The 27,631-nt window shown below is 42.9% G+C and overlaps 1 protein-coding gene across 1 annotated transcript in view; it reads left to right on the forward strand.

The window, feature by feature from the left end:
* Positions 1-7,616: 7,616 nt before the first annotated feature.
* LOC144506938 (kinesin-1 heavy chain) overlaps positions 7,617-27,631 on the forward strand; it is a 115,334-nt gene continuing 95,319 nt past the window's right edge. The window contains exon 1 of the mRNA XM_078233343.1: positions 7,617-8,433. Coding sequence (XP_078089469.1) covers positions 8,308-8,433 — 126 coding nt within the window. The 5' untranslated portion in view covers positions 7,617-8,307. The remainder of the gene's footprint in view (positions 8,434-27,631) is intronic.

Genomic DNA, 27,631 nt, shown 5'->3' on the forward strand with positions numbered 1-27,631 from the left:
GGAGCCAACCAGAGAGCAGGCTCCAGAACTGTAGCTGGTATTGTGTAATGAGATAGAATTAATTGATTGACACATGGTGAAGGAACCCCTAGGTGGCAGCAAGCATAACATGATTGAATTTTATATTCTGTTTGAAGGAGAGAAGAATGGGCCTAAAACTACTACTCTAAACTTAAATAAGGGTAATTATGAGGGTCTGAAAGCACAGCTAGTTAAAGTTAACTAGCAAATTAGGTTAAGAGATAAATTTATTGAGATGCAGGGGCAGATATTTAAAGGGATGTTTCAGAATTCATGGAATAGATACATTCCCACTAGAAAGAAAAGTTCCAAGGTGTGGACCCACCACCCATGGTTAATTAAAAATGTTAAAGACAGTATTAAATTAGAAAGAAAAAGTATATAATTGCACAAAGACACAACTTGCAGGTCAGAAGGCTGGACAGAATATAAAGAACAACAAATAATGGCAAAAAGATTAATAAGGAGGGAAAAACTGGAGTACGAGAGAAAGCTAGCTAGAAATATAGAGGTGGATAGTAAGAGTTATTTAAATAAGAAAAGCTAACACAGTGAATGTTGGTCCTATAGAAAGTGCACCTGGGGAATTAATAATGGGAAATAAGGAGATAGCAGATGAATTGCACAGATATTTTGCATCGGTCTTCACTATAGAGGATACAAGTAACAACACAGAAATAGAAATCAATCAGGGCCTGAGTGGCCTACTCCAGTTCCTAATTCATATGTCTTTACTAATGTGGGGGACAGATGTGGATCCCAACCCAAATGGTGGCTGAGTGTTGCCTGCCTGTATCATCTTCCTGGAGCCAGCCAATTAATAGTTTTAAATCAGTTCTGAATTTAACAATTAATCTAGCATCAATTCCATTTGCTGGAGAGAGTTCCAAACTTCTACCATCCTTTGTAGGAACAAGTAATTCCTCATTTTGCTCCTAAAGGCTTGGCTCTAATTTCTATAATATGCCCTTTAGTCCTAAACTTCCTGATCAGCATAAATAGTTCCTGTCAATCTACTTTATTTCCTTCAAAAACTTGAAAACTTTGATCAAATCACTTCTTAAACTTCTAAATTCTAGGGCATACAACCTTAGTTTGTTTAATCTCCCCTCATAACTTAGCTCTTGGAGTACAGGTATCATTCTGGTAAATTTAGGCTGTAGATAGAGGAACAGAAATTTTGGCAAGGTGTAAAAGTAACAGGGTGGTTGTGGTGGGAGATTTTAACTTCCCTTATTTTGACTGGGACGCACTTAGTGCTAGGGGCGTGGATGGGGCATAGTTTGTAAGGAGCATCCAGGAGGGCTTCTTGAAACAGTATGTAGATAGTCCAACTAGGGAAGGGGCCATACTGGACCTGGTGTTTAGGAACGAGCCCGGCCACGTGATCGACGTTTCAATAGGAGAGCAGTTTGGGAACAATGACCACAATTCAGTAAACTTTAAGGTACTGATGGATAAAGATAAGTGTAGTCCTCAAGTTAAAGTGCTAAATTGAGGGAAGGCTAATTACAACAATATTAGGCAGGAACTGAAGAATGTAGATTGGGGGCAGATGTTTGAGGGCAAATCAACATCTGGCATGCAAGTGTAAGTTGATAAGGATTCAGGACGGGCACATTCCTGTAAGGGTAAGGATAAGTCTAGCAAGTTTTGGGAACCTTGGGTGACGAGAGATATTGTGAGCCTAGTCAAAAAGAAAAAGGAAGCATTTGTCAAGTCTAGGAGGCTGGGAACACACGAAGCAAGTGCGGAATACAAGGAACATAGAAGGAAACTTAAGCAAGGAGTAAGGAGGGCTAAAAGGGGTCACAAAAAAGCATTGGCCAGCAGGATTAAGGAAAATCCCAAGGCTTTTTATACATATATGAAGAGCAAGAGGGTAGCCAGCAAGAGGTTGGCTCACTCAAGGATTGGGGAGGGAATCTATCCGTGGAGCGAGAGGAAATGGGTGAGGTATTAAATGAGTACTTTGCATCAGTATTCACCAGAGAAGTACTTGGTGGATGATGAATCTGGAAGAGGGTATGTAGATGGTTTGAGTCATGTTGAGATCAAAAAGGAGGAGGTATTGGGGTTCTTGAGAAACATTAAGGTAGACAAGTCCCCAGGGCCTGATGGCATATACCCAAGAATACTGAGAGAGGCAAGGGAGGAAATTGCCTCGAGAGAAATCTTTGTATCCTCACTGGCTACAGGGGATTTCCCAGAGGATTGGAGAATAGCCAATGTTGTTCCTTTGTTTAAGAAGGGTAGCAAGAATAATCCAGATAATTATAGGTTGGTGAGCCATATGTCAGTGGTAGAAAAATTATTGGAGAGGATTCTTCGAGACAGGATTTACTCCCACTTGGAAATAAGTGGATGTTTTAGCGAGAGGCAGCATGTTTTGTGAAGGGGAGGTTGTGTCTCACTAACTTGATCGAGTTTTTTGAGGAAGTGACAAAGATGATTGATGAGGGTAGGGCAGTGGATGTTGTCTACATGGACTTCAATAAGGTCTTTGACAAGGTCCCTTATGGCAGACTGGTGCAGAAGGTGAAATCGCATGGGATCAGAGGTGAGCTGGCAAGGTTGCTCGGTCATAGAAGACAGAGGGTAACAATGGAAGGGTGAGTTTCTGAATGGAGGGCTGTGACAAGTGGAGTTCCTCAGGGATCAGTGCTGGGACCTTTGCTGTTTATAATATATATAAATGATTTGGAGGAAATGTAACTGGTTTGATTAGTAAGTTTGCGGATGACACAAAGATTAGTGGATTTGCGGATAGCGATGAGGACCATCAGAGGATACAGCAGGATATAGATCGGTTGGAGACTTGGGCGGAGAGATGGCAGATGGAGTTTAATCCGGACAAATGTGAGGTAATGATGCATTTTGGAAGGTCTAATACAGATAGGAAATATACAGTAAATGGCACAACCCTTAAGAGTATTGATAGACAGAGGGATCTGGATGTACAGGTACACAGGTCAATGAAAATGGCAACGCAGGTGGAGAAGATAGTCAAGAAAGCATATGGCATGCTTGCCTTCATCGGTCAGGGCACTGAGTTAAAAAAATTTCAAGTCATGTTGCAGCTTTATAGAACCTTAGTTAGGTCGCACTTGGAATATAGTGTTCAATTCTGGTCGCCACACTACAGGATGTGGAGGCTTTGGAGAGGGTACAGAAAAGATTTACCAGGATGTTGCCTGGTATGGAGGGCATTAGCTATGAGGAGAAGTTGGAGAAACTTGGTTTGTTCTCACTGGAACGACGGAGGTTGAGGGGCGACCTGATAAAATTCTACAAGATTATGAGGGGCATGCACAGAGTGGATAGTCAGAAGCTTTTTCCCAGGATGGAAGAGTCAATTACTAGGGGGCATAGGTTTAAGGTGCGAGGGGCAAGGTTTAAAGGAGATGTATGAGGCACGTTTTTTATACAGAGGGTGGTGGGTGCCTGGAACTCGCTGCTGGGGGAGAGGTAGTGGAAGCAGATACGATAGTGAGTTTTAAGGGGCTGTCTTGACAAATACATGAATAGGATGGGAATGGAGGGATATGGTCCCCGGAAGGGTAGGGTGTTTTAGTTAAATTGGGCAGCATGGTCGGTGCAGGCTTGGAGGGCCGAAGAGCCTGTTCCTGTGCTACAATTTTCTTTGTTCTTTGTACTCCCTCCAAGGTCAAAATATCCTTCCTAAGTTCTGGTGCCCAGAACTGCTAAGAACTCTAGGTGTGGACTAAACAGGGCTTTGTATAACCGAAGCATGACTTCTACCCCTAGTTTTCTATTCCTATAAAGACCAGTATTCCTTAAACCTTTTTGATTATTTTCCATACCTAAAGTATCTTTGGATATTCACTGTTTCCAGCTTTTCGTCATTTAAAAAGTGCTCTGTTTCATCCTTTTCTCGGTCCATGAGCCACAGCAGGAGAATCTGAATGTACCTGGGAATTAGGCAGATAGAATTCAATGCACAGAAATGTGAATTGCTTCATGTGGGGGGCCAAAATTTCTGAAAAGGGTTCATTGGCTAAAGAGACAGAAAATAATCTGCCTGGAAACTGAAAGACCTAATGATCTGGGTTGTCAATAAATTGAAACTGTCACAACATTGCTTGGAGGAAGTGAGCAAAGTAAATCAGATATTGCAATTTAATAAAAGATCTATATTGAGCTGAATGAATTAGGTAATATTGCTGCTGTATAAATCATAGTGGCAGCTGAATGTAGAATAATGTGTACATTCCTGATTACTGCAATACACAAAGGTTATAAAAACTTATCTCATCTCAGATCTGAGTGTTGTAGATTGAATACAATGATTAGTCACCAATTCCTTTATTGTTGTATCATGTGATATCAAGTTAGTAAAAGGTAAACAAGACAGACCATGGTCTTTTGCAGCTTAAAAATCCTACATTGTTAATAAAGACAATATTGATATGAATTGACAATTGTAATTTAATTCTCAGAGGAACATACAATATTGGAACACAGAAAAGGACTATTTGATCCCTCAGGTCTTTGGTGGTGTTTTCTCCATGAGCCTACTCTTCTCTCCACCCCCGAGCCTGCTCCATCATTCAATGTGATCATAGTTGATCTTCTGCTCCATCTGCTCCCCATATCCGGACTGTTTTCTGTGGGGAAGGTTGAGGAGCGAGTTGATGGAGATATTCAAAATCACGAGAGGCCTGGACATAGGGATTAACTGTTCCTGGTGCTGGAAGGATCAAGAATAACGGGAGATTTAACCCAGTCCATCTTGCAAACCAACCTCCCATCCATTGACTGCATCTACGCTTCTGGCAGCCTCGGAAAAGCAGCCAGCATAATCAAGGACCCCACGCACCCCGGACATACTCTTTTCCACCTTTGTGTGTGGGGAAAAAGATACAAAAGTCTGAGATCACGCACCAACTGATTAAAAGACATCTTCTTCCCTGCTGCTATCAGATTTATGATCCCTTTTATTAAATTGATCTTTCTGTACACGCTAGCCATGGCTGTGACATTACATTCTTCTCCCCTATATTGAGCAGATTGGGTTTGTATTCGTTGGAATTTAGAAGGCTGAGGGGGGATCTTATAGAGACCTATAAGATAATGAAGGGGCTGGATAGGGTAGAGATGGAGAGATTCTTTCCACTTAGAAAGGAAACTAGAACTAGAGGGCACAGCCTCAAAATAAAGGGGGGTCAGTTTAGGACAGAGTTGAGGAGGAACTTCTTCTCTCAGAGGGTGGTGAATCTCTGGAATTCTCTGCCCACTGAAGTGGTGGAGGCTACATCGTTGAATATGTTTAAATCACGGATAGATGGATTCCTGATCGGTAAGGGAATTAGGGGTTATGGGGATCAGGCGGGTAAGTGGAACTGATCCACTTCAGATCAGCCATGATCTTGTTGAATGGCAGGGCAGGCTCGAGGGGCTAGATGGCCTACTCCTGCTCCTATTTCTTATGTTCTTATATACTTTAGGATCAGTATGCTTTGTCTGTATAGCATGCGAGAAACAATACTTTTCACTGTATACCAATACATGTAACAATAATAAATTAAAATCAAATCAGATTAAGAGCCAGCACAGACATTCGATTTTATTTGATTTATTATTGTCACATGTATTGGTATACAGTGAAAAGTATTGTTTCTTGTACGCTATACAAAGCATACCGTATATAGAGGAGAGAGTGCAGAATGTAGTGTTACAGTCATAGCTAGGGTGTAGAGAAAGATCAACTGAATGCGAAGTAGGTCCATTCAAAAGTCTGATGGCAGCAGGGAATAAGCTGTTCTTGAGTCGGTTGGTACATGATCTCAGACTTTTCTATCTTTTTCCTGACAGAAGAAGGTGGAAGAGAGTATTCCTGGGATGCATGGGCTGACTGCTTTTCTGAAGTAGCCTGAAGTGTAGATGGATTCAATGGATGGGAGGCTGATTTGAGTGATGGACTGGGCTACATTCACGGCCCTTTGTAGTTTATTGGAGTCTTGGGCAGAGCAGGAGCCATACCAAGCTCTGATACAACCAGAAATAATGCTTTCTATGGTGCATCTGTAAAGGTTGGGGAGAGTCATAATGGACATGCCAAATTTCCTTAGTCTCCTGAGAATGTAGAGGTGTTGGTAGGCTTTCTTAACTACAGCGTCGATATGGAGGGACCAGGACAGGCTGTTGGTGATCTGGACACCTAAAAACTTGAAGCTCTCAACCATTTCTACTTCGTCCCCATTGATGTAGACAGGGGCATGTCCTCCACTACACTTCCTGAAGTCGATGACTATCTCCTTCATTTTGTTGACATCGAGGAAGAGATTATTGTCATCACAGCAGTTCACCAGATTCTCTATCTCTTTCCTGTACTCTGTCTCATCATTGTTTGGGATTCGACCCACCATGGTGGTGTCATCAACAAACTTGAAAATTGAGTTGGAGGGGAATTTGGCCACAGAGTCATAGGTGTATAAGGAGTTTAGTAAGGAGCTGAGGGCACAGCTTGTGGGATACCAGTGTTGAAGATGTGTGGAGGTGTTGTTGCCTATCCTTACTGATTGCGGTCTGTGGTTAAGAAGTCTAGGATCCAGTCGCAGAGGGAGGAGCCAAGCCCCAGGCCACGGAGTTTGGAGATGGGTTTCATGGAATAATGGTGTTGAAGGCTGAGCTGTAGTCGATAAATAGGAGTCTGACATATGTGTCTGTTATCTAAGTGTTCCAGGGTTGAGTGTAGGGCCAGGGAGATGGCGTCTGTGGTGGACCTGTAGCAGCAGTAGGTGGATCCAAGCAATCTGGGAGGCCGGAATTGATTCATGCCATGACTAACCTTTCGAAGCACTTCATAATGATGAATGTCAGAGCCACAGGACTATAGTCATTAAGGCACGCTGCCTGGTTTTCCTTAGATACTGGATGATGGTCGTCTTCTTGAAATAGTTAGGAACCTCAGATTGTTGAAAAGAGAGGTTGAAGATGATTGCGAATACTCACGCCAGCTGGTTGGAGCAGGATCTGAGTGCTCATCCAGGTACCCCATCCAGGTATCCCATCCAGGCCAGTCGCTTTCTGTGGGGTTGACTTTCGAGAAGGCTGCTTTTGTCTCCTTTTGCACTGTAATAATTCTCCGATTGTGATTCCTAGGGTGGATAATCCTCCAATGATCGTCCCAGCTGGAGTCTCCAGAAATTTATATTTAATATCCTAGTCACCGGTGTGCACAAGTGGTAAATTATGGGGGCATAAGAACATTTCATTTCATCAACAATTCGTTTATTAGTTATAGAGGTATTAGGAGTGGAGGGTGGGGAGGAAATAATCTTTTTCACTGGGTGGAGCAGTCATAGGCAGGAAGTCACATGATGAAACCTCCATCGTATGTACAATCAGTACTGGCAGCCCTATTAATTATGAATGTGGTCAGTTGGCTTGCTTCATTATTGCTCCCCCTCTTGTTCAGGGTGGGTCAGAGAGGGTGTGTACAAGAGGACAGGGTTGTGACAGGACAGTGGATCACGTGATTGAGCTGTCTGCTCTCGGCACTGTCAGCGCGACCAGTCTCGCGATATTTGGCTCCAGATGACATCACCCGTTCCCTCGCCCTCGCATTCTCCACCCACAAGGCGAAGCGGCGGCTGCTGCTGATGTTAGTGTGACAGGATTTCGCCTCCTTCCAAATCACTCAACCACATATTATTAGTGCTCCTTCCTTTTCGCCAGGAAATTGTCTTCGTGAAATCCTTCAGAGCAAAGCACGAACGATACCAGTGATTTCTTTCCCGTTCCTCCTCTTTAACAGTCAACCTTCCCGAACCTGTTCGGCAACAGGGGCGTGAGGGGGGGGGGGGGGGGGAAGAGCAGACCGCGCACGCGCAGTGTGGCGGCTGCACGGCGAGCGGGCAGAGGAGCCGCGCGCGCGGAGTTCATCGGCAGATGTGACGTCGGGGGCCCCGCCCCCTTTTGTCTCTCCCTCCCTCCGCCCGCCCCGCGCGCTCTGCGTCAGAGCGAGGCCGCGGCTGCGAGACGGGAGTTCGCCGGTTTAATGGCCGCCATGTTGGATGGGAAGTGAAGTGAAAAGGGACAGAGCGGAAAACACCCCCCCCCCCCCCCGCCGCCTCCCAGAAATTCGCCGTCAGCAACGGGAACCGGCATTTCACGGTCGCCGGAGGAAACATCACCCATCGATCAGGGCGGGCGAAAGAAGCGAAGCTGTTGGTGGGGGTAGTGACGGTTGGGGGGGGGAAAGTTTAATTTGTATTTTATTGAAAAATTTCCCCCCCTCCCTAATACAATAAAAACAGGACAATGGCGGACCCGGCAGAGTGCAGCATAAAAGTGATGTGCCGTTTCAGGCCCCTGAATGACTCTGAGGTCCATCGCGGCGATAAATATATCTGCAAATTTCAAGGGAGTGAAACCGTGTCGGTCGGGGTGAGTGTTGTTTTTCTGGCTACTTCTCTTGTCTTTCTGAAGCCAGATCCTTTTCGATGATGATTTGCGCGTTAATACAGACAGTTCAAGTTTGTGCTGAGAGTGAATGTGTCGCTAAAATCGGATGCAGCGTGAGACTGAAAGGGGCTGGGGCTGTAAAATATAGTACATTCATCTTGTCAAGGCGTCTCCCCAAGTGCGGCTGTTGTTTAAAAAAAACTTCTCCCAGGTCGTCTCCTGCCTTAACTCTGATGTTTTGTTTTTAACAGTAGAAATCATGATGTATTTTTCACTGCCGAAATATTGGAAAATGCCACGTCTTAGTTGGAGTGATCACAAAGCATAGAGTAGGGTGTGGATATTTTAAATTGACGAAAATGCTCTGCGTAATTCTCAACGCTTGAGGCGAATAGGACGAGCCCTAAGTTGACATTTGGGACGATCTTTTCTTAATACTTTTTTGGGAGGGGGGGTTGGGAACAATAATTATTATAGTTCAATGTAATACACACCTCGCAATAATGAACTGGAGCTTTTTTTAAAAGGCAACTCATTTGTGTATTGATTGGTCAGAATTTAAAGTCAACCTGGTAGTTATTTTGAGTCGCATTCAAATTGAGATTATCCTAATCAAATGGTATATGACAAAGTTGCAAGCTGGAACTAGTTCAGGTATAAAACTACTCTGGTTTTGACTTCTCCGCCCTGAAAGCTGGTCATGATGAAAGTTGGGGAGTATTTTAGGAGATGAGGTATTAATAAATACTAGTTTATGAAACATTTTAAAGTTCTGATTTATAAATTATTTAATAGCTAGCAACTTGTAAGTGTTAGTAAAGACTGACTTTTGTGTTGTGTTTCTTTGACTTGGTGATTTATTGTGCAAGTATGCTGACAAGGATTGTCATGTGGGAAATTTCGAGCTCGACCTCTAATATCCCTTGTGTAAAATTTCTTCAAAATCCCTCAAGCATCAGGATTGAGCAGCGAAATTCAAGTGGGCAAATAAATGTTTCAGATGCATTCTGACTGGAATTGCATGTTTCCTATAGAAATTTGTTATTGGCCTGGAAAGCAAAGGCTGGTTAAATAGATAAACTGCTCTTGATAAATTTCTTGACTGAAATCCTCATGGGAATTAATGATCGATTAATTTCTTGATCTTTTGCAGTTATGAATTTACTTCAGTTTATATAGAAAATAATGTAAACACTGTTCATTTTTATGGAAATTGGTGCTGTTTAAAAGTCCCTTATTGACCCAGTTCTAAAGTTATGAATTAGTATGCAAACCACAACCCCAATTTTATGTGAAGTGGCATTAATTTAATGCCATCTGTAATTCTCAAAAACCCTCGCGTAATTCTCAAAAACCCTCGCTTAATTCTCAAGAAAGTGTATGCTTTATACAATGCATACTATACAATGCATACAATACAATGCAGAGTTGAAAGTCTTTATGCTACCTCTGACCTAATCAATGGAAATCTAAGTGATACTAACTTTGTACAGTACTTTTATATTGATTTATGTAATTGAAAAGCTGTATGTGTGGGCAGTTATATTGAAACATGACAAATTAACATGCATTCAAAGAAATGAAAGCACAACATTTGATAGCTAGAGCAAATCTCTTATTTTATTTCCGGTTAACCCAAATCCAGTATACATATTCATCTCTTCCTGTCACATGGCAGAATTTTCATGCAAGGAGGAGCTGTCACTTAAGCAACCTAATAACATAAAAAAACCTAAGTAGCAGAATAAAGACACCCCAAACTGACAACAGCTGCATAGGCATGAGAAAAAATTGCATATTCCATCTCCAGCAGTTCAAGAAAGCAGAGTTTTTCTCTCATTGGCTTGTTATGTAAAGGAGCATGATACATCAAGGGGCCAGTGTTCAGTAGTCTGAAACATGTTCTAAAAGATATGTGGACATATGTGAATATTGGAAAACAGGCGTCATGTTATATTTAATGGTGAAAAATCAATGTTTAAATCTAGGCCAAACATTTTAATTGTTTTGTTTCAAAATAATATCCAATGAAGGAAGTGAATGTTTATCTCAGTAATCTTAGGGAGGGGAAGAAGAGCTATGGGACTGTATAGAGAGCGGCCATCTATAAAGCCCCCACAGGAACCCTCCCAAAGTTTTGTCGTCTTCAAACTTGGAAATAGTCCCCATGTGCAAATCATTGATTATAGATTATGAATAGCTGGGGCCCCAAGCATTGATCCCTGAGGTAGCCCGCTAGTCAATCTGAAAATTACCCATTTACTCTGACTCTTTTCTCTCCATCTGCTGGTTCTCAATACATGACAGTTATATTTATCCCATCCCAATTGCTCTAATTATGTTAACAGACCTCTTGTACGGGATCTTATCAAAAGCTTTCTGAATATCTAAATGTGTTAGTTGTTTAAATGTTAGCCATTGCCTGTCTGCCGTTATACTTTTTGGTGTAGTTTCTTTTGATAGAATGATAGAATCCCTACAGTACAGAAAGAGGCCATTTGGCCCATCGCGTCTGCACCGACCACAATCCCACCCAGGCCCTACCCCCATATCCCTACATATTTTACCCACTAATCCCTCTAACCTACGCATCTCGGGACACTAAGGGGCAATTTTAGCATGGCCATTCGACCTAACCCGCACATCTTTGGACTGTGGGAGGAAACTGGAGCACCTGGAGGAAACCCACGCAGACACGAGGAGCACGTGCAAACTCCGCACAGACAGTGACCCAAGCCGGGAATCGAACCCAGGTCCCTGGAGCTGTGAAGCAGCAGTGCTAACCACTGTGCTACCGTGAATTTAAGATCCTAATTTCTGATGGAATCATAGAAACCCTATAGTGCAGAAGGAGGCCATTTGCCCATCGAGCCTGCACCGACAACAATCCCATCCAAGCCCTATCCCCGTAACCCCCTGCTAGTCCCCGACACTAAGGGACAATTTAGCACAGTCATTCCACCTAACCTACACGTCTTTGGACTGTGGGAGGAAACTGGAGGAAGTCCATGCAGACAAGGGGAGAACGTGCAAACTCCACACAGACAGTGACCCAAGGCTGGGATTGAACTCGAGTCCCTGGTGCTGTGAAGCAGCAGTGCTAACCACTGTGCTACTATGCTGCCCACATGGTGTTATATTATGGCAACTCTTTCCTAAAGGCTCCTTTAAAACAAAATTATTAATTAGCCTTTTTTCATTGCACAATACTAGAATTCCCTAATTGGTTCCTCAATGTACTGCTCTAGAATATCATCTCCCATTCATTCCAAGAATTTGTCCTCCACAGCATTAGCACTAATTAGGTTTACTCAGTCTTTATGTAGATTGAATTCTCCTGTTATTACTGTATTACTCTTGGTTTGTGCCCACATTAGAAATTGGGACTCCAGTGTAGTTTTATGGAAGTTGGAATTGCTAAATATTAAATGTATTACCTCCAAATTTGCAGTTGATACAAAGTTGGTGGGAAGTTGAGCTGTGAGGGGGGTGCAGAGATGCTTCAGTGAGATTTGGATGGGCTGAGTGAGGTGGGTATAATCATGGCAGATGCAATATAATGTGGATAAATGTCAGATTATCCATTTCAGTAGCAAAAGTTATTTGATTTGGTGTAAATTGAGAGAGGTGGGTACTCGGCGAGATCTTGGTGTCCTTGTGCATCAGTTGCTGAAAGTAAGCACGCAGGTGCAGCAGGCAATAAAGGCAAATTGTATGTTGGCCTTCATAGCAAGAGGATTTGTATATATGAATAGGGATGTTTTACTATAATTGTTCAAGGCGTTGGTGAGGCCTCACCTGGAGTATTTTGTGCAGTTTTGGTGTCCTGATCTGAGGAAGGATATTCTTGCTATAGAGGCAGTGCAGCAAAGGCTTACCAAGCTGGTTCCTGGGAAGGCAGGTCTGTCATATGAGGAGAGAATAAGTTGGTTAGAATTGTATTCATTTAAGTTTAGAAGAGTGAGAGGGGATCTCATAGAAACTTATAAAATTCTAACAGGATTAGACAAGGTAGATTCTGAAAGAATGTTCCCAGTGGTGAGGAAGTCCAGAACTAGGGGTCATAGTTTGAGGATAAAGAGTTAACGTTTTAGGACTCGGGTGAGGAGAAATTTCTTCACCCAGAGAGTGGTGCAGGAATTCACTACCACAGAAAGTAGTTAAGGCCAAAACACTGAGTTCAAGAAGATATTAGCTATAGCTCTTGGGACTGAGGGGAGCGGGTGGGGGGTGGGAGGCAGCATCAGGATATTGATTTTGATAAGCCATGATCAAAATTAATAGCAGAACAGGCTCAAAGGGTTGAATAGCCTACTCCTGCTTCCATTTCCTGTGTTTCTATTCTTTGGATGAAACATTAAATCTTGGTCCTGTCAGTTTGTTCAGTGGAGGATAAAAAGATGTTATTTCAAGAATTGCCCTGACTAAATTTTCTCCTTTTAAAGCAAAGTGGTTAACACAGCTGCCTCACAGTTTCAGAGATCTGGGTTCGATTCCAGCATTAAGTGACTGTGAGGAGTTTGCATGTTCTCCCAGTGTCTGCGTGAGTTTCCTCTGGGTGCTCTGGTTTCCTCCCACAGTCCAAAGATGGATTAGTGGGATAAATAAATAGGGTTACAAAGATAGTGTGGGATGCTTTTGGAGAGTCAGTGCAGACCCGATGAGCTCAATGGCCTCCTGCACTATAGGGATACTATGATTTATCAAAAACTGATTAACTTACCATTGTTCCATCTTGTTGTGCGTAGCAGTCACTGCACGTTGTAGTTAACTCTGTGAAGTTGTTCAAAAGTGTGAAGTTGCTTTGCAACTTTTGATCTTATTTGATTTATTGTCACATGTATTGAGATATAGTGAAAAGTATTGTTTCTTGCGTGCTATAGACAAAACATACCATTCATAGTACATAGGGAAGAAGGAAAGGAGAGGGTGCAGAATATAGTGTTACAGTCACAGCTAGGGTCTGGAGAACGATCAGCTTAATATATGGTAGGTCCATTCAAAAGTCTGATGGCAGCAGGGAAGAAGGTGTTCTTGAGTTGGTTGGTATGTGTCCTCAGACTTATCTTTTTCCTGACGGAAGGACACACTTAAACTTGGTACACAAAGTAGTTGATAGGAAATGTTAAATAAGCTTTTTGCTCAATTTTATGTGCCAACTCCACCTGAAAGCAAGGTTTTGCTGTCCTTGGTTTTTGAAACTTCATCAAACTTGTTCTTTCCACTGTTGCATGTTTTCATATGAAATTATTGGAATGTTTGGCATTGACTTGTTCTGAAATATGGACCCCTGAAGCTTTTGAAACTTTTTTTGTTTTCTACTCCTGCAATTACGCAGCTACAGCAAGCCATGCAGTGAATATGGAAGAAGACCATTTTACCCACTATAGCTTATCTAACAAAGTATTGTAGTTCACCTCATCAACCAACCTAGAAGTCATTTCCAACTGTTGTTCTTGCTGCATTTACAAAAGAACTGTTAAAATTTCTCTTTCTGTGAAATTGTATCCATCATCTTCGGCCAAGTGTACAGTTTGCTCCAAAGTAGTTGTCTTGATTTATGCTAGTCACTTTCTCATATAACAATGTGAAAGCCCTCTCAGTCATCCCCATTTATTTGGGATTTCGAGCATTGACCACTGATTAGTGTGATTGAATAGCTCATTCTGTTCTAGATTTTTGTGTGCTTGGGGGATAGCAATTAATTCTTTTGTTGATTCGCAATATACCTTATTGGTTTATATTGAACACGTCAAGTTCCATTTCAATTGCATAGGATTCTGCAATTTTTGTTTTACTGCTGTTTTAAGGATCAAATTCTACAGTTGCAGCCAATTTTTCTTCCTGTGAAAACGAGTTGGTAGACATGCATGCAATTCAGTCCAATGGCATTGGGACAACCTCATGTCTTGGAGCTTGATTGTCCCTTGTCATAATCACTGACACATAACTCTTTAAAACTTGGATTTTGAATTATCCTAAACTGTTTTATGACCTATTCCAATTTCGTTCCAATAAATTCCTACCTGACCAGGGCATAGTATCGTTCCAACTTAATTTTTTTTTACTTTTGTCATTCTGTTTTCTTGAACGGCTGATTTTCATTGAAGCAACAGCCATATCCACTTGAGCCCATTCATCTCTTTTATTACTTCAAAGTTTGAAAAGGTCAATCATAGATTACTGCATTCTGTTAGAAAATTAAGCAATACAGACCATTCTTAAGTTTTCATGTAAGGTAGTTGTGCAGTGCTCGGTGTTTTCCTGATTTTTGTTGGCACTGAGTAGTTGGTAGGCCAAAATGGATTAATCTATTTCACAGCTTGCTATTGGATTATTTCTGTGATTTTCATACAGGTAGTTGATAGTTGTGCACAATAGTTGTGCAGTTTAATTTTAAAAACTCAATACATCATGAGGACTTTACAACTTGCACGCTACAAAGTTATGAGATTTTGTGATTTAGCAAAAGACTAGTTTACATTCATTCACAACATTAACGAGTAAGAATGTTTTGCCCCCTTTAATAACCATTTGTTGCACAGTAAACATCATACTAACTGCCTGACTGCTAACTAGGTTACATTGAAATTATTTATTTTTAATTCATCCATGGGATGTGGGTGTTGCTGGCCAGGCCCTTATTGCCCTTAAGGTGGTGGTGAGCTGTCATCTTGAACCGCTGCAGTCCACGTGATGTAGATACTGCTGTTAGGAAGGAAGGCCTAGGATTTTAGGCGAACGACAATATAGTTCCAAGTCAGAATGGCAGGGGAACTTGGTTGTGTTCCCCCACATGTCTACTGCCCTTCTTCTAGATGGCAGTGTTGGCGAGTTTGGAAGGTGCTGTCTCAGGAGGCTTGGCGAGTTCCTGCAGTGCATCCTGTAAATGGTTTGCACTACTGCCACTGTGCATTGGCGCTAGTAGGAGTTGATGTTTGTGGGTGGAGTTTCAAGTGACTGTTTTGCCCTGGATGGTGTCAAGCTTCTTGTAGTATTGGAGCTGCACTAATCCAGACAAGTAGAAAGTATTCCGTCTCTCTACTTTGCTTTGTAGATGGTGGATGGGCTTTGGGGAGTCGATAAGTGAGTCACTCACCACAGGATTCCTAGCCTCTGATTTGCCCTTGTGGACACAATACAACACAGTATTTGTATGGCTAGTCTAGTTCAGTATCTGGTCGATGGTAACCCCCAAGATGTTGATGGTGGGAGATTCAGTGATGGTGATGCCATTGAATGTCAAGGGACAATGTGGTTAGGTTCTCTCTCTTGTTGGAAATAATTATTGCTGGCACTTTGCCACTTGTCAGTCCAAGCCCAGATATGTTATCCAGATCTTGCTGCATTTAAACACAGACTGCCTCGGTATCTGAGGAGTTGCATATGGTGCTGAACATTGTGCAGTCATTAGTGAACATCTCCACATCTGACCTTTTATGATGGAGGGATAGCCACTGTTGAAGCAGCTGAAGATGTTTGGACCTAGTCACTCTCCTGAGGAACTTCTGCAATGATGTCCTTTGTTCAGTATGACTCCAACCAACGGAGAATTTTCCCCCTGATTCTCATTCACTCCAGTTCTGCTAGGAATCCTTGATGCCACATTCAGTCAAATGCTGTCTTGATGTCAGGGGCAGTGACTCTTGCTCCACCTCTGAAGTTTAGCTGTTTTGTCCATATTTGGACAAAACTACTTATGGTCTTATTTAAAACAAGGCTGTATTGAGGTCAGAAGCTGAGTGACCCAGGTGGAACCCAGATTTGGCATCAGTGAGCTGGCTATTGCTAAGCAAGTGCTGCTTGATAGCACTGTTGACCCCTTCCATAATTATACCAATGATCAAGAGTAGGCTGATGGGATGGTAATTGGCCATGTTGGACTTGTCCCACTCTTTGTGTACAAGACATACAGAGTGATTTTCCACATTGCTCGGTACATGCTATTGTTGTAGCAATGTTGGAACAGCTTGGCTAGGGGCATGGCAAGTTCTGGAGCATGGTTTCAGGACCCATTGTCTTTGCAGTATCCAGCACTTTCAGCTGTTATTTGACATCACGTGGAATGGATCGACTCGGCTGAAGCCTCGCATTTGTGATGTTGGGGACCTCTGGAGGAGGCCAACATGAACCATCCAGTTGGCAATTGATTTGATTTATTGTCACATGTATTAGTATACAGTGAAAAGTATTGTTTCTTACACGCTATACAGGCAAAACATACTGTTCATAGGGAAGGAAATGAGAGACTGCAGAATGTAGTGTTACAGTCATAGCTGGGGTGTAGAAAAAGATCAACTTAGTGCAAAGTAGGTCCATTCAGAAGTCCGATGGCAGCACGGAAGAAATTGTACTTGAGTCGATTGGTACATGATCTCAGACTTTTGTATCTTTTTCCCGAGGAAAGAAGGCAGAAGAGAGAATGTCCGGGGTGCGTGGGGTCCTTAATTATGCTGGCTGCTTTGCCGAGGCAGCGGGAAGTGTAGACAGTCAGTGGGTGGGAGGCTGGTTTGTGTGATGGACTGGGCTACATTCACAACCTTTTGTAGTTTCTTGTGGTCTTGGGCAGAGCAGGTGCCATAGCAAGCTGTGATACAACCAGAAAGAATGCTTTCTATGGTGCATCTGTAAAAGTTGGTGAGAGTTGTAGCTGGCATGCCAAATTTCCTTAGTCTTTTAAGAAAGTTGAGACATTGGTGGGTTTTCTATAATGTCGGCATGGGCAGACCAGGACAGGTTGTTGTTGATCTGAACACCTAAAAACTTGAAGCTCTCAACCATTTCTACTTCGTACCCGTTGATGTAGACAGGGGCATGTTCTCCACTACGCTTCCTAAGTTGATGACAATCTCATTCATTTTGTTGACATTGAGGGAGCGATTTTTGTCATTACACCAGTTCACCAGATTCTCTATCTCATTCCTGTACTCTGTCTCATCATTGTTGGAGATCCAATCCACTACCCAATTATTAAATGGCCCAATTGTTACAAATGCTTCAGTCTTTTGCACTTGATTTACTATACTTTCTAATCATAAAGGATGGGGGTATTTATGGATCTGCTGCCTCCAGTGAGTTGTTGCATTGTCCATCACAATTCACGACTCCAGAGCTTAGATCTGATCATTTGGTTGTGGAATAATTTGACTTTATGGCTTTATAAGCTCTCCAATGTCAATTCATTCAAAGAGATATTAATCATAACAAATATGTAACTAGTTTGGATTAGTTTTATAACTTTGTTCTCCGACAACATTTTCTGATAAATTGTGTGTTTGGGATATTGCTGGAGAAGCAATACGATCTTTGCAAGGAAATTGTAGGACAAATACCAGCTGAAACCCCACAGCACATTGTATTCTAAATGACTGAGGATGTAATTTCATTTTTAAAAATTGCCTGTGGAACTTTAGGATATTTATATTTGTTTTCACCAAATATCATTGTCACTCCCTATTCAATGGCAGTTATGGAGCTGATGGTAATTGGATTTCTACATTGCAGACTGGGAGTCTTGGTGCTTTGTTTGAGATGGTGGTTGATTTATCCTACACATGTACCCATTACATGTCCACGCATTGCTTCTGATTTATTTTTGAATTCATCAAGGTCAGTGATGTCAGTGTTGGAAAGTGAAACACTTGGCACCCAGTGCTCCCGCTGTCATTTTGAGATCAGGTCCAGCATGGTCTAAATAAAGCATTCTCAATTATGTCTGAATATTGACTCCATACGAGCACCTAATGCGCTGTTATAGCATTTGTGATTTGCATAGAAGCCATTCTTGTGATCTATCAGCACGGTAGCACAGTGGTTAGCACTGCTATCTCTCAGTGCCAGGGACCTGGGTTCGATTCCCGGCTTGAGTCACTCGCTGTCTGTGCGGAGTCTGCAAGTTCTCCTCGTGTCAGTGTGGGTTTCCTCCCACAGTCCAAAAGACTAGCTGGTTAGATGCGTTGGCCATGCTAAATTCTCCCTCAGTGTACCCAAAGAGGCGCCAGAGTGTGTCGACTAAGGGATTTTCACAGTAACTTCATTACTTGTGACACTAATAAATAAACTTAAACTTATGTTATGTAAACTCTATCTAATGTACAAATGTTCAAGTTTCCTTTGAGTCATTGATTTAGTTGAAATCAATGAGTTTTTCTTTACCAATGTATTTGATTTATTATTGTCACGTATTGGGATACAATGAAAAAGTATTGTTTCTTGCGCATTATGTTTCTGCACCCTCTCAAACATACAGAGAGGGTGCAGAACATAGTGTTACAGTCATAGCTAGGGTGCAGAGAAAGTTCAGCTCAATATATGGTAAGGCCATTCAAAAGTATGACGGCAGCAGGGAAGAAGCTGTTCTCGAGTCGGTTGATACATGACCTCAGACTTTTGTATCTTTTTCCTAATGGATGAAGGTGGAAGAGAACATCTCCGAGGTGCGTGGGGTCCTTGATTATGTTGGCTGCTTTTCTGAGGCAGCGGGAAGTGTAGGTGGAGTCAATGGATCGGAGGCTGGTTTGTGTGACGGACTGGGCTATGTTCACAACCCTTTGTAGTTTCTTGCTGTCTTGGTCAGAGCAGGAGCCATACCAAACTGTGATACAACCAGAAAGAATGTTTTCTATGGTGCATTTGTAAAAGTTGGTGAGAGTCGGAGTGGACAGCCTCCTGAAAAAGTAGAGGCGTTGGTAGGCTTTCTTAACTAAAGCATTGGCGTGGAGGGACCAGCACAGGTTGTTGGACATCTAGATCAGGACATCTAGAAACTAGAACCAGGGCAGCACGGTGGACCGTGGTTATCACTGCTGCCTCACAGCACGAGGGACCCTGATTCAAATCCAGCCTCGGGTAGCTGTCTGTGTGGAGTTTGCATGTTCCCCCTGTGTTTGCGTTGGTTTCCTCTGGGCGCTCTGGTTTACTCCCACACTCCAAAGATTTGCAGGTTAGGTTAATTGCTGTGCAAAATTGCTCCTTAGTGTCGGGGCACTAACAGGCTAAATATATGGGGTTACAGGGATACGGGGTCTGGGAGGGATTGTTGTCAATGCAGGCTTGAATGGCCGAATTGCCGCCTTCTGCACTGCATGGATTCTATTCTATGAAACTTGAAGCTCTCGACCATTTGCACTTCATCACTTTTGATGTAGACAGGGGCATGTCCTCCACTACGCTTCCTGAAGTCGATTGGAGAGAGTGCAAAGGAGATTTACCAGGATGCTGCCTGGTTTGGAGGGTAGGTCTTATGAGGAAAGGTTGAGGGAGCTAGGGCTGTTCTCTTTAGAGTGTAGGAGGATGAGCAGCGACTTAATAGAGGTTTGTAAGATGATGAGGGGGATAGATGGAGTGGACGTTCAGAGACTATTTCCTTGGGTGGATGTAGCTGTTACTAGGGGGCATAACTATAAGGTTCATGGAGGGAGATATAGGAGGGATGTCCGAGGTAGGTTCTTTACTCAGAGAGTGGTTGGGGTGTGGAATGGACTGCCTGCTGTGATAGTGGAGTCGGACACATCAGGAACTTTCAAGCGGTTATTGGATAGGCACATGGAGCACACCAGAGCGATAGGGAGTGGGGTAGCTTGATCTTGGTTTTGGACAACGCTCGGCACAACATGGAGGGCCGAAGGGCCTGTACTGTGCTGTACTGTCCTATGTTCTATAACCAACTCCTTCATTTTCCTGACCTTGAGGGAGAGATGATTGTCGTCCCACCATTTCACCAGATTCTTTATCTCTTTCCTGTACTCCATCTCATAAAATCATACAACTCCTACAGTGCAGAATGAGGCCATTTGTCCCATCGATTCTGCACCAACCCTCGGACAGAGCATCCCACCCAAGCCCTATCTCTGGAACCCCACGTATTTACTTCACTAATCCCTCTAACCCACACATCTTGGGACATTAAGGGCCAATTTAGCATGTTCAATCCAGCTAACCAACTATGCCTGGAAGGAACACAGCTCAGATGCTTGGAGAGCTGGATAATTACTCATTACCAGACAGCTTGTGGATTTTTGTTTCTAGATGAAGATTTCCCCTGGAGTTTTTGCTAAGGTTGATTGACAGTCATGTGATAATGTGGTTAATATTGTTTGAGATAAGACCAACTACAGTGGTGTCATCAGCAAATTTGCAAATGGAGTTAGAATGGAATTTGGCCGCACACTTAGTGTGTGAATATAGTAAGGGACTGAGGAGACAGCCTTGTGGGGCACAAGTGTTGAGGATAATCATGTAGGAGATGTCGTTGCCTATCCTTACTGATTGTGGTCTGTGGGTTAGAAAATCTAGGAGCGAGTTGCAGTGGGAGGGGCTTGGTACTAGGCCACAAGAGTTTGAAAATGAGTTCTTTTGGGATAATGGTGTTGAAAGCTGAGCTGTAGTCAATAAATAGGAGTCTGACATATGTGTCCTTATTATCCAGGGTTGAGTGTAGGGCCAGGGTGATGGCATGTGCTGTGGACTTATTGTGGTACAGGCAAACTGTAATGGATCCAAGCAATCTTGGAGACTGAAGTTGATGCATGCCATGACTAACCTTTCAAAGCACTTCATAATGAAGGATGGCAGAGACACGGGCGGTAGTCATTAAGGCATGCTGCCTTGCTTTTCTTTGGTACAGGGATGATGGCTGTCTTCTTGAAGGTAGAGATCACAGATTGGTGTAGGGAGAGGTTAAAATTGTCTGTGAATGCCTCCGCCAGCTGGTCTGCGCAGGATCTGAGTATTCGTCTGGGTACCCCATCCGGGGCAGTCACTTTCCGTGGGTTAACTTTCAAGAATGCTGATCTGACGCCTGCAATGGTGACCTCAGATACCGGTTTGGCCAAGGCTTCTGGGGCAGATGACATCCTCTCGCTGACTTCTTGCTCAAAACGGGCATAGAATGTATTGAGCTCATCAGGGAGAGGTGCATAGTTGCCAACAATTCTACACACCTTCACCTTATAGCCTATTATGTCTTGTCAACCTTGCCATAATCGGTGGATGTTCATGTGGCTGCCTGGGACTCTAGCTTGGTCCGGTATTGTCTCTTGACATCTTTGTTCCTCTGTACATTGTATCTGGATTTCTTGTTTAGGTCAGGGTCACCTGACTTGAATGCCTGAGGCCTGGACTTAAGTAAGCACACCAGGATGATAGGGAGTGGGATAGCTTGATCTTGGTTTCAGATAAAGCTCGGCACAACATCGTGGGTCGAAGGGCCTGTTCTGTGCTGTACTGTTCTATGTCTATGTTCTAAGCTGTGGATGTTCCTGTTCATCCATGGTTTCCGTTTGGGAAACGCGCGGTTTGGCTTCTTTGGCACACTGTCTTCTACGCACTTACTAATGAAGTCTGTTATTGTTATGGCGTATTCATTCAGGTTGGTTGCTGAGTTCTTAAATAGCATCATCTCTAGGTGCTACATGATGAACATGCCCTGGAGTCATGGTACTGCATATCAGTTTAGTATTTGGATTTTCAACCACTTTGCATCTAAGTAATAGATCTGGAAGCAGTTATCAGCATTTATATACCACCTTATCACATCCTCAGACCAACCCAAAGTGACCACCTTGAGAAATGGCTCGAGGGGCCATTATGACATAATCTGGCTCCTTGTTCATATATTTTCAAATTGTTATATTACCTTCATAGATTTGTGTGTGTACACCCTAAGTGTCTCTGTTCACACATTTTTTTGAAAGTTGTACGTTTTAGTTTATATTGCCTTACCCATTCTTTCCAGCAAGATTGCATTACTTCACATTTTACTGAGTCCAAAGACGGGCAGATTAGGTGCATTGGCCATGCTAAATTGCCCCTTGGTATCCAAAGGTTAGGTAGATTAGTCTTGCTAAATGTGCAGGGTTGCCGGGGTGGGCCTGGGTAAGATTCTGTTTTGGACAGTCGGTGCAGATTTTATGGGCCAAATGGTCTCCTCCTGCACTGTGTAGAGATTCTATAAGACATGGGAGCAGAATTAGGCCACTCGGCCCATCGAGTCTGCTCCGCCATTCAATCATGGCTGATATTTTTCTCATCCCCGTTCTCCTGCCTTTTCTCCATAACCCCTGATCCACTTGTTAATTAATAACCTATCTCTCTCCGTCTTAAAGACATTCAATGACCTGGCCTCCACAGCCTTCTGCGGCAAAGAGTTCGACAGATTCACCATACTCTGGCTGAAGAAATTCCTCCTCATCTCTGTTTTAAAGGATCGTCCCTTTAGCCTGAGGTTGTGCCCTCTGATTCTAGCTTTTCCTACTAGTGGAAACATCCTCTCCACATCCATTCTATTCAGGCCTCGCTGTATCCTGTAAGTATCAATAAGATCCCCCCTCATCCTTGTAAACTCCGAGTACAGACCCAGAGTGCTCAACCGTTCCTCATACGACAAGTTCTTCATTGCAGGGATCATTCTTGTGAACCTCCTCTGGACCCTTACCAAGGCCAGCATATCCATCCTTCGATACGGGGCCCAAAATTGCTCACAATACTCCAAATGGGGTCTGACCAGAACCTTATACAGCCTCAGAAGTACATCCCTGCTCTTGTTTTCTAGCCCTCTCTGAATGAATGCTAACATTGCATTTGCCTCCCTAACTGCTGACTGAACCTGCACATTAACCTTAAGAGAATCTTGAACAAGTCCCTTTGTGTTTCTGATTTCCTAAGCATTTCCCCATTCATAACCTCACACTTTTTCACATTATATTCCATCTGCCACTTCTTTGCTCACTCTAACCTGTCCAAGTCCTTCTGCAGCGCCCCCACCCCCTACATATCTTTGTATCATCTGCAAACTTAGTAACATTGCCTTCAGTTCCTCCTTCCAAATCGTTTATATATATATATTGTGAAAAGTTGTGGTCCCAGCATCAACCCCTGAGGCACACCACTAGTCACTGGCTGTCATCCTGAAAAAGACCCCTTTATCCCCACTCTCTGCCTTCTGCCAGTCAGCCAATCCTTTATCCATGCCAGGATCTTACCATTAACACCATGGGCTCTTAACTTATTTAACAGTCTCCTATGCAGTACCTTGCCTTTGGAAATCTAAATAAATCACGTCCACTGATTCTCCTTTATCTAACTTCCTTGTTACTTCCTCAAAGAGCTCTAACAGATTCGTCGGACATGATCTCCCCTTGACAAAGCCATGCTGACTCCATCCTATTTTATCATGCACTTCCAAGTACTTCGCAATCTCATCTTTAATAATGGACTCTAAAATTTTGCCAATGACCGAAGTCAGGCTAACTGGCTTATGATTTCCCTCCCTTCTTAAACAGCAGTGTTACATTAGCTACTGGAACCCTTCCTGCCTCCAGTGATTGCTGAAAGATCATCACCAATGCCTTCACAGTTTCCTCAGCTATCTCTTTTAGAACCCTGGGGTGTAGTCCATCCGGTCCAGGTGATTTATCCACCTTCAGACCTTTTTGTTTCCCCAGAACCTTCTCCTTAATGATGGTCACTACACTCACCTGTGCCCCCTGACTCTCCTGGAGCTCTGGCATCCCACTGGTGTCTTCCACCGTGAAGACTGATGCAAAGTAACTATTCAGTTCCTCTGCCATTTCTTTGTTTCCTATTATTTCTTCTCCAGTCTAATTTTCCAGTGGTCCAATGTCTATTTCTTCCTCTCTTACCTTTTGTATATTAAAAAACTCTTCCTATCTTTTATATTACAACTAGCTTACACTCATATTTCATCTTCTCCCCCCCTTTATTACTTTTTAGTTGTCCTCTGCTTGCTTTCCCAATCCTCTGGCTTCCCAATAATCCTCGCCACTTTGTATGCTTTTTCTTTTGCTTTTGTGCTGTCCTTGGTTTACCTCGTCAGCCATGGATGCTTCATCCTCCCCTTATCATGTTTCCACCTCCTTGGGATGAATTTCTGTTGTGCCTCCCGAATAACCACCAAAAACTGCTGCCATTGCTGTTCCACAGTCTTCCCTGCTCAGCTCCCTTTCCAATCAACCCTGGCCAGCTCCTCCCTCATGTCTTTGTTGTTATCTTTATTTAATTGTAATACCGTTACATCTGATTCCAGCTTCTCCCTTGCAAGCTGCAGGGTAAATTCTATCATTGTGGTCACTGCTTCCTAAGAGTTCCTTCACCTTAAGTTCCCATAATCAAGTCTGCCTGATTACACATCACCAAATCCAGAATTGTCTGTTCCTTAGTAGGCTCTGTCACAAGCTGCTCCAAAAAAACCATCTCTTAGACATTCCACATTCCTTTTCTTGGGATCCACTACCTACCTGATTTTCCCAGTCCACCTGCATATTGAAGTCCTCCATGATTATTGTAATATTGTCTTTTTTATATGCCTTTTCTATCTCCTGATTTATTTTCTGCCCCACATCCTGACTACTGCTAGGGGGCCTGTGCACAACTCTCATCAGGTTCTTTTTATCTTTGCAATTCCTCAACTCTACCTCCAGAGATTCTATGCCTTCTGATTCTATATCACTACTTGCTATCAATTTTAACTTCATTCCTTACTAATAATGCAACCCCGCCCCCTTTGCCCAGCTGCCTGTCCTTTCGATAGGACGCATATCCTTGGCTATTAAGATCCCAGCCCTGATCCCCTTGCAGCCACGTCTCTGTGATGCCCACAACATCGTACTGCCCAATTTCAACGTGCGCAACAAGCTCATTTACCTTGTTCCGTATACTGCATGCATTTGGGTACAACACCCTCAGTCCTGTATTGACCACCTCCCGTCTCATACTTGCTCTTTTTTGCTCTGCCTGAGGTTAGATTCCTGCCATTTTCTATATTCTGTACTCTGTTACATGGTCTTGAAACTTTATTAACCTTTCCTGAGCCCTCGGCTCCTTTAACTAGTTGAAAGTCCTCATCGTTAATCTGCACTTCTACCCTTTCTTTTAACTTTGCTTTTCTAATTCTCCATACAACTGAACCCCCCTGTCCTATGGACTATCATCTGTCATGTGGCTGTGCATTTTCTAAGTCTGAGTTTGACCTCCAAGTCTCATTTTTTACAACAGCTCCAAGTTTCTGTAGACTTTGTAATTATGCCCCCATAACCATGTTTAGGTAATTAATAGATACGCGCTGTGGTCCTAATATTGACCTCTAGGGAATATACTTCTGAAAAACAACTATTCATCACTATTCTTTGCTTTCTGTCCTTTTTGCCCAATTTTGTATCCATGCTGTCACTGTCCCTTTAATCCACTGGCCTTGAATTTTGCTAACAATTCTACATGTAAGCCACAGCGGTTTTCATGGTGATATGATTTATTGAACTCCATCCACAATTGGCTATGGCAAGCTTTGAACATGTATGCTAACTCCACTAGGCTAAAATACCTGTCGTCCAAATCCACAATGGGATTGGAACTCAAAATTCTCACTGGTAAAGTTGCCAACAACTGAGCACAGCTGGCTCTTGTTCTGGAAGTGCAGCTAGATTGCCAGCAGTAGCTTGAAATATATTGTATAATGTATTCAATCTTTGCTGCATAGCTCAAGTGATTCTTGTACCTGCAGCTTACTGATGTGATCAATAGGATGTAAATCCTTGTGTCTTGAATGCTCCCAGGATGTTTTCTACTTGTATTGGTAATGGTCTGTTGTTGCATTCTTTTGAGGGGGCTAATTACTATTTGTTTTTAATTATTATTATTGAAGGGTGATGACTGTCCTGCCTGTCCATTCATTGAAGTCTTGCATGATCATTTTTATAGCCATGGTAATGTTGCAATGATATCATAATCTCATTCCTTTTAACCCGTCTTTGTAATAGCTCATGATAGTCAGTTATCAAGCATTCACTTTTGCAAACTAGTTTGCTAAAATGTAATTATGAATCATGATCCCAACATGAGCAATCTGTGGTATTATTTATTCAAGCAATCCAGAAGGTGGTCAGCCATTGCTGTTTCACCTTTCGGGAGCCAGGCTAATTTAGTATGTTTCATGAGCTAACTCTTGTGCTGCTGTCCTTTTTAGTTAATCTGGTCCATGAAGACAGGATGAAGGCTTTTTATGACTGCAGAGTAAACACATCCCTGTGGCCCATTTAGAGCAGTTGAGAAAGGAGGCCCTTAGGGAGGCATCCCAATTTATATCCTTGATCCAAATTGCACTGTAGGAATTCTATGATTCAAATTAAGAGCCTCAGGTGGGTTGAGGGTGACAGAATTATATACAACCACAATCTGTAACCTTGTAGCCCAGCATATCCCCCACTCTACCATAACTTCAAGCCAAAGGATCAATCCTGATTCAATGAAGAGTGCATGAGGACATGCCAGGAGCAGCACCAGGCATAACTAAAAATGAGGTGTCAATCTGGCGAAGCAACAGCACAGGACAACCTTGCAGGCCAAACAGCAGACAGAAGCAGCATTCGATAAACCAAGCTAAGCAATCCCACAACAAACGAATCATGTTTGAGCTATGCTGTCCTGTCACATCTAGTTGTGAATGATGGGAGACAATTAAACGATTAACAGGAGGCAAAGGCTCCTCCGATATCACCATCCTCAATGATGAGGAAAACCCAGCACATCAATGCAAAAGACAAGGCTGAAGCATTTGCAACCATCTTCAGCCAGAAGTGCCAAGTGGATGATGCATGGCCTCCTCGTAAGTCCCCCATATCAGATGCTGGTCTTCAAATTCTGTGACAAACGTGGACAAAAGAGTTGAAATTATTCACTCCAGTTTTGCTAGGGCTTTCTGATGCCACACTTGGTCAAGGGCTGTCACTCTTGCCTAACTTCTGGAATTCTGCTCTTTTTTTTTTTGGCCACGTTTGAACCAAGGCTGGAGTGAGATCAGGAGCTGAGAACCCAAACTGACCGTCAGTAAGCAGGTTATTGCAAGCAAGTGCCAGTTGATGGCACTGTTGATGACCCCTTGCATCACTTTATTGATTGAGAGCAGACAGGTGGGGCAGTAATTGGCCAGGTTGCATTTGTCCACTTTTTGTGCACAGGACTCACCTGGGCAAATTTCCACATTGTCGGATAGATGCCAGTTTTGTAGTTGTACAGGAACAACTTGGCTAAAGGCATGGCAAGTTCTGGAGTACAAGTCTTCAGTACTGTTGCCAGAATATTGTCAGCCCACAGCCTTTGCAGTATCCAATGCCTTCAACCGTTTCGTGATATCATGTGGACTGAATTGAATTGGCTAAAGACTGGC

Source organism: Mustelus asterias, chromosome 2 (assembly GCF_964213995.1).
Source record: "Mustelus asterias chromosome 2, sMusAst1.hap1.1, whole genome shotgun sequence".
In the NCBI taxonomy this organism is placed as follows: domain Eukaryota; kingdom Metazoa; phylum Chordata; class Chondrichthyes; order Carcharhiniformes; family Triakidae; genus Mustelus; species Mustelus asterias.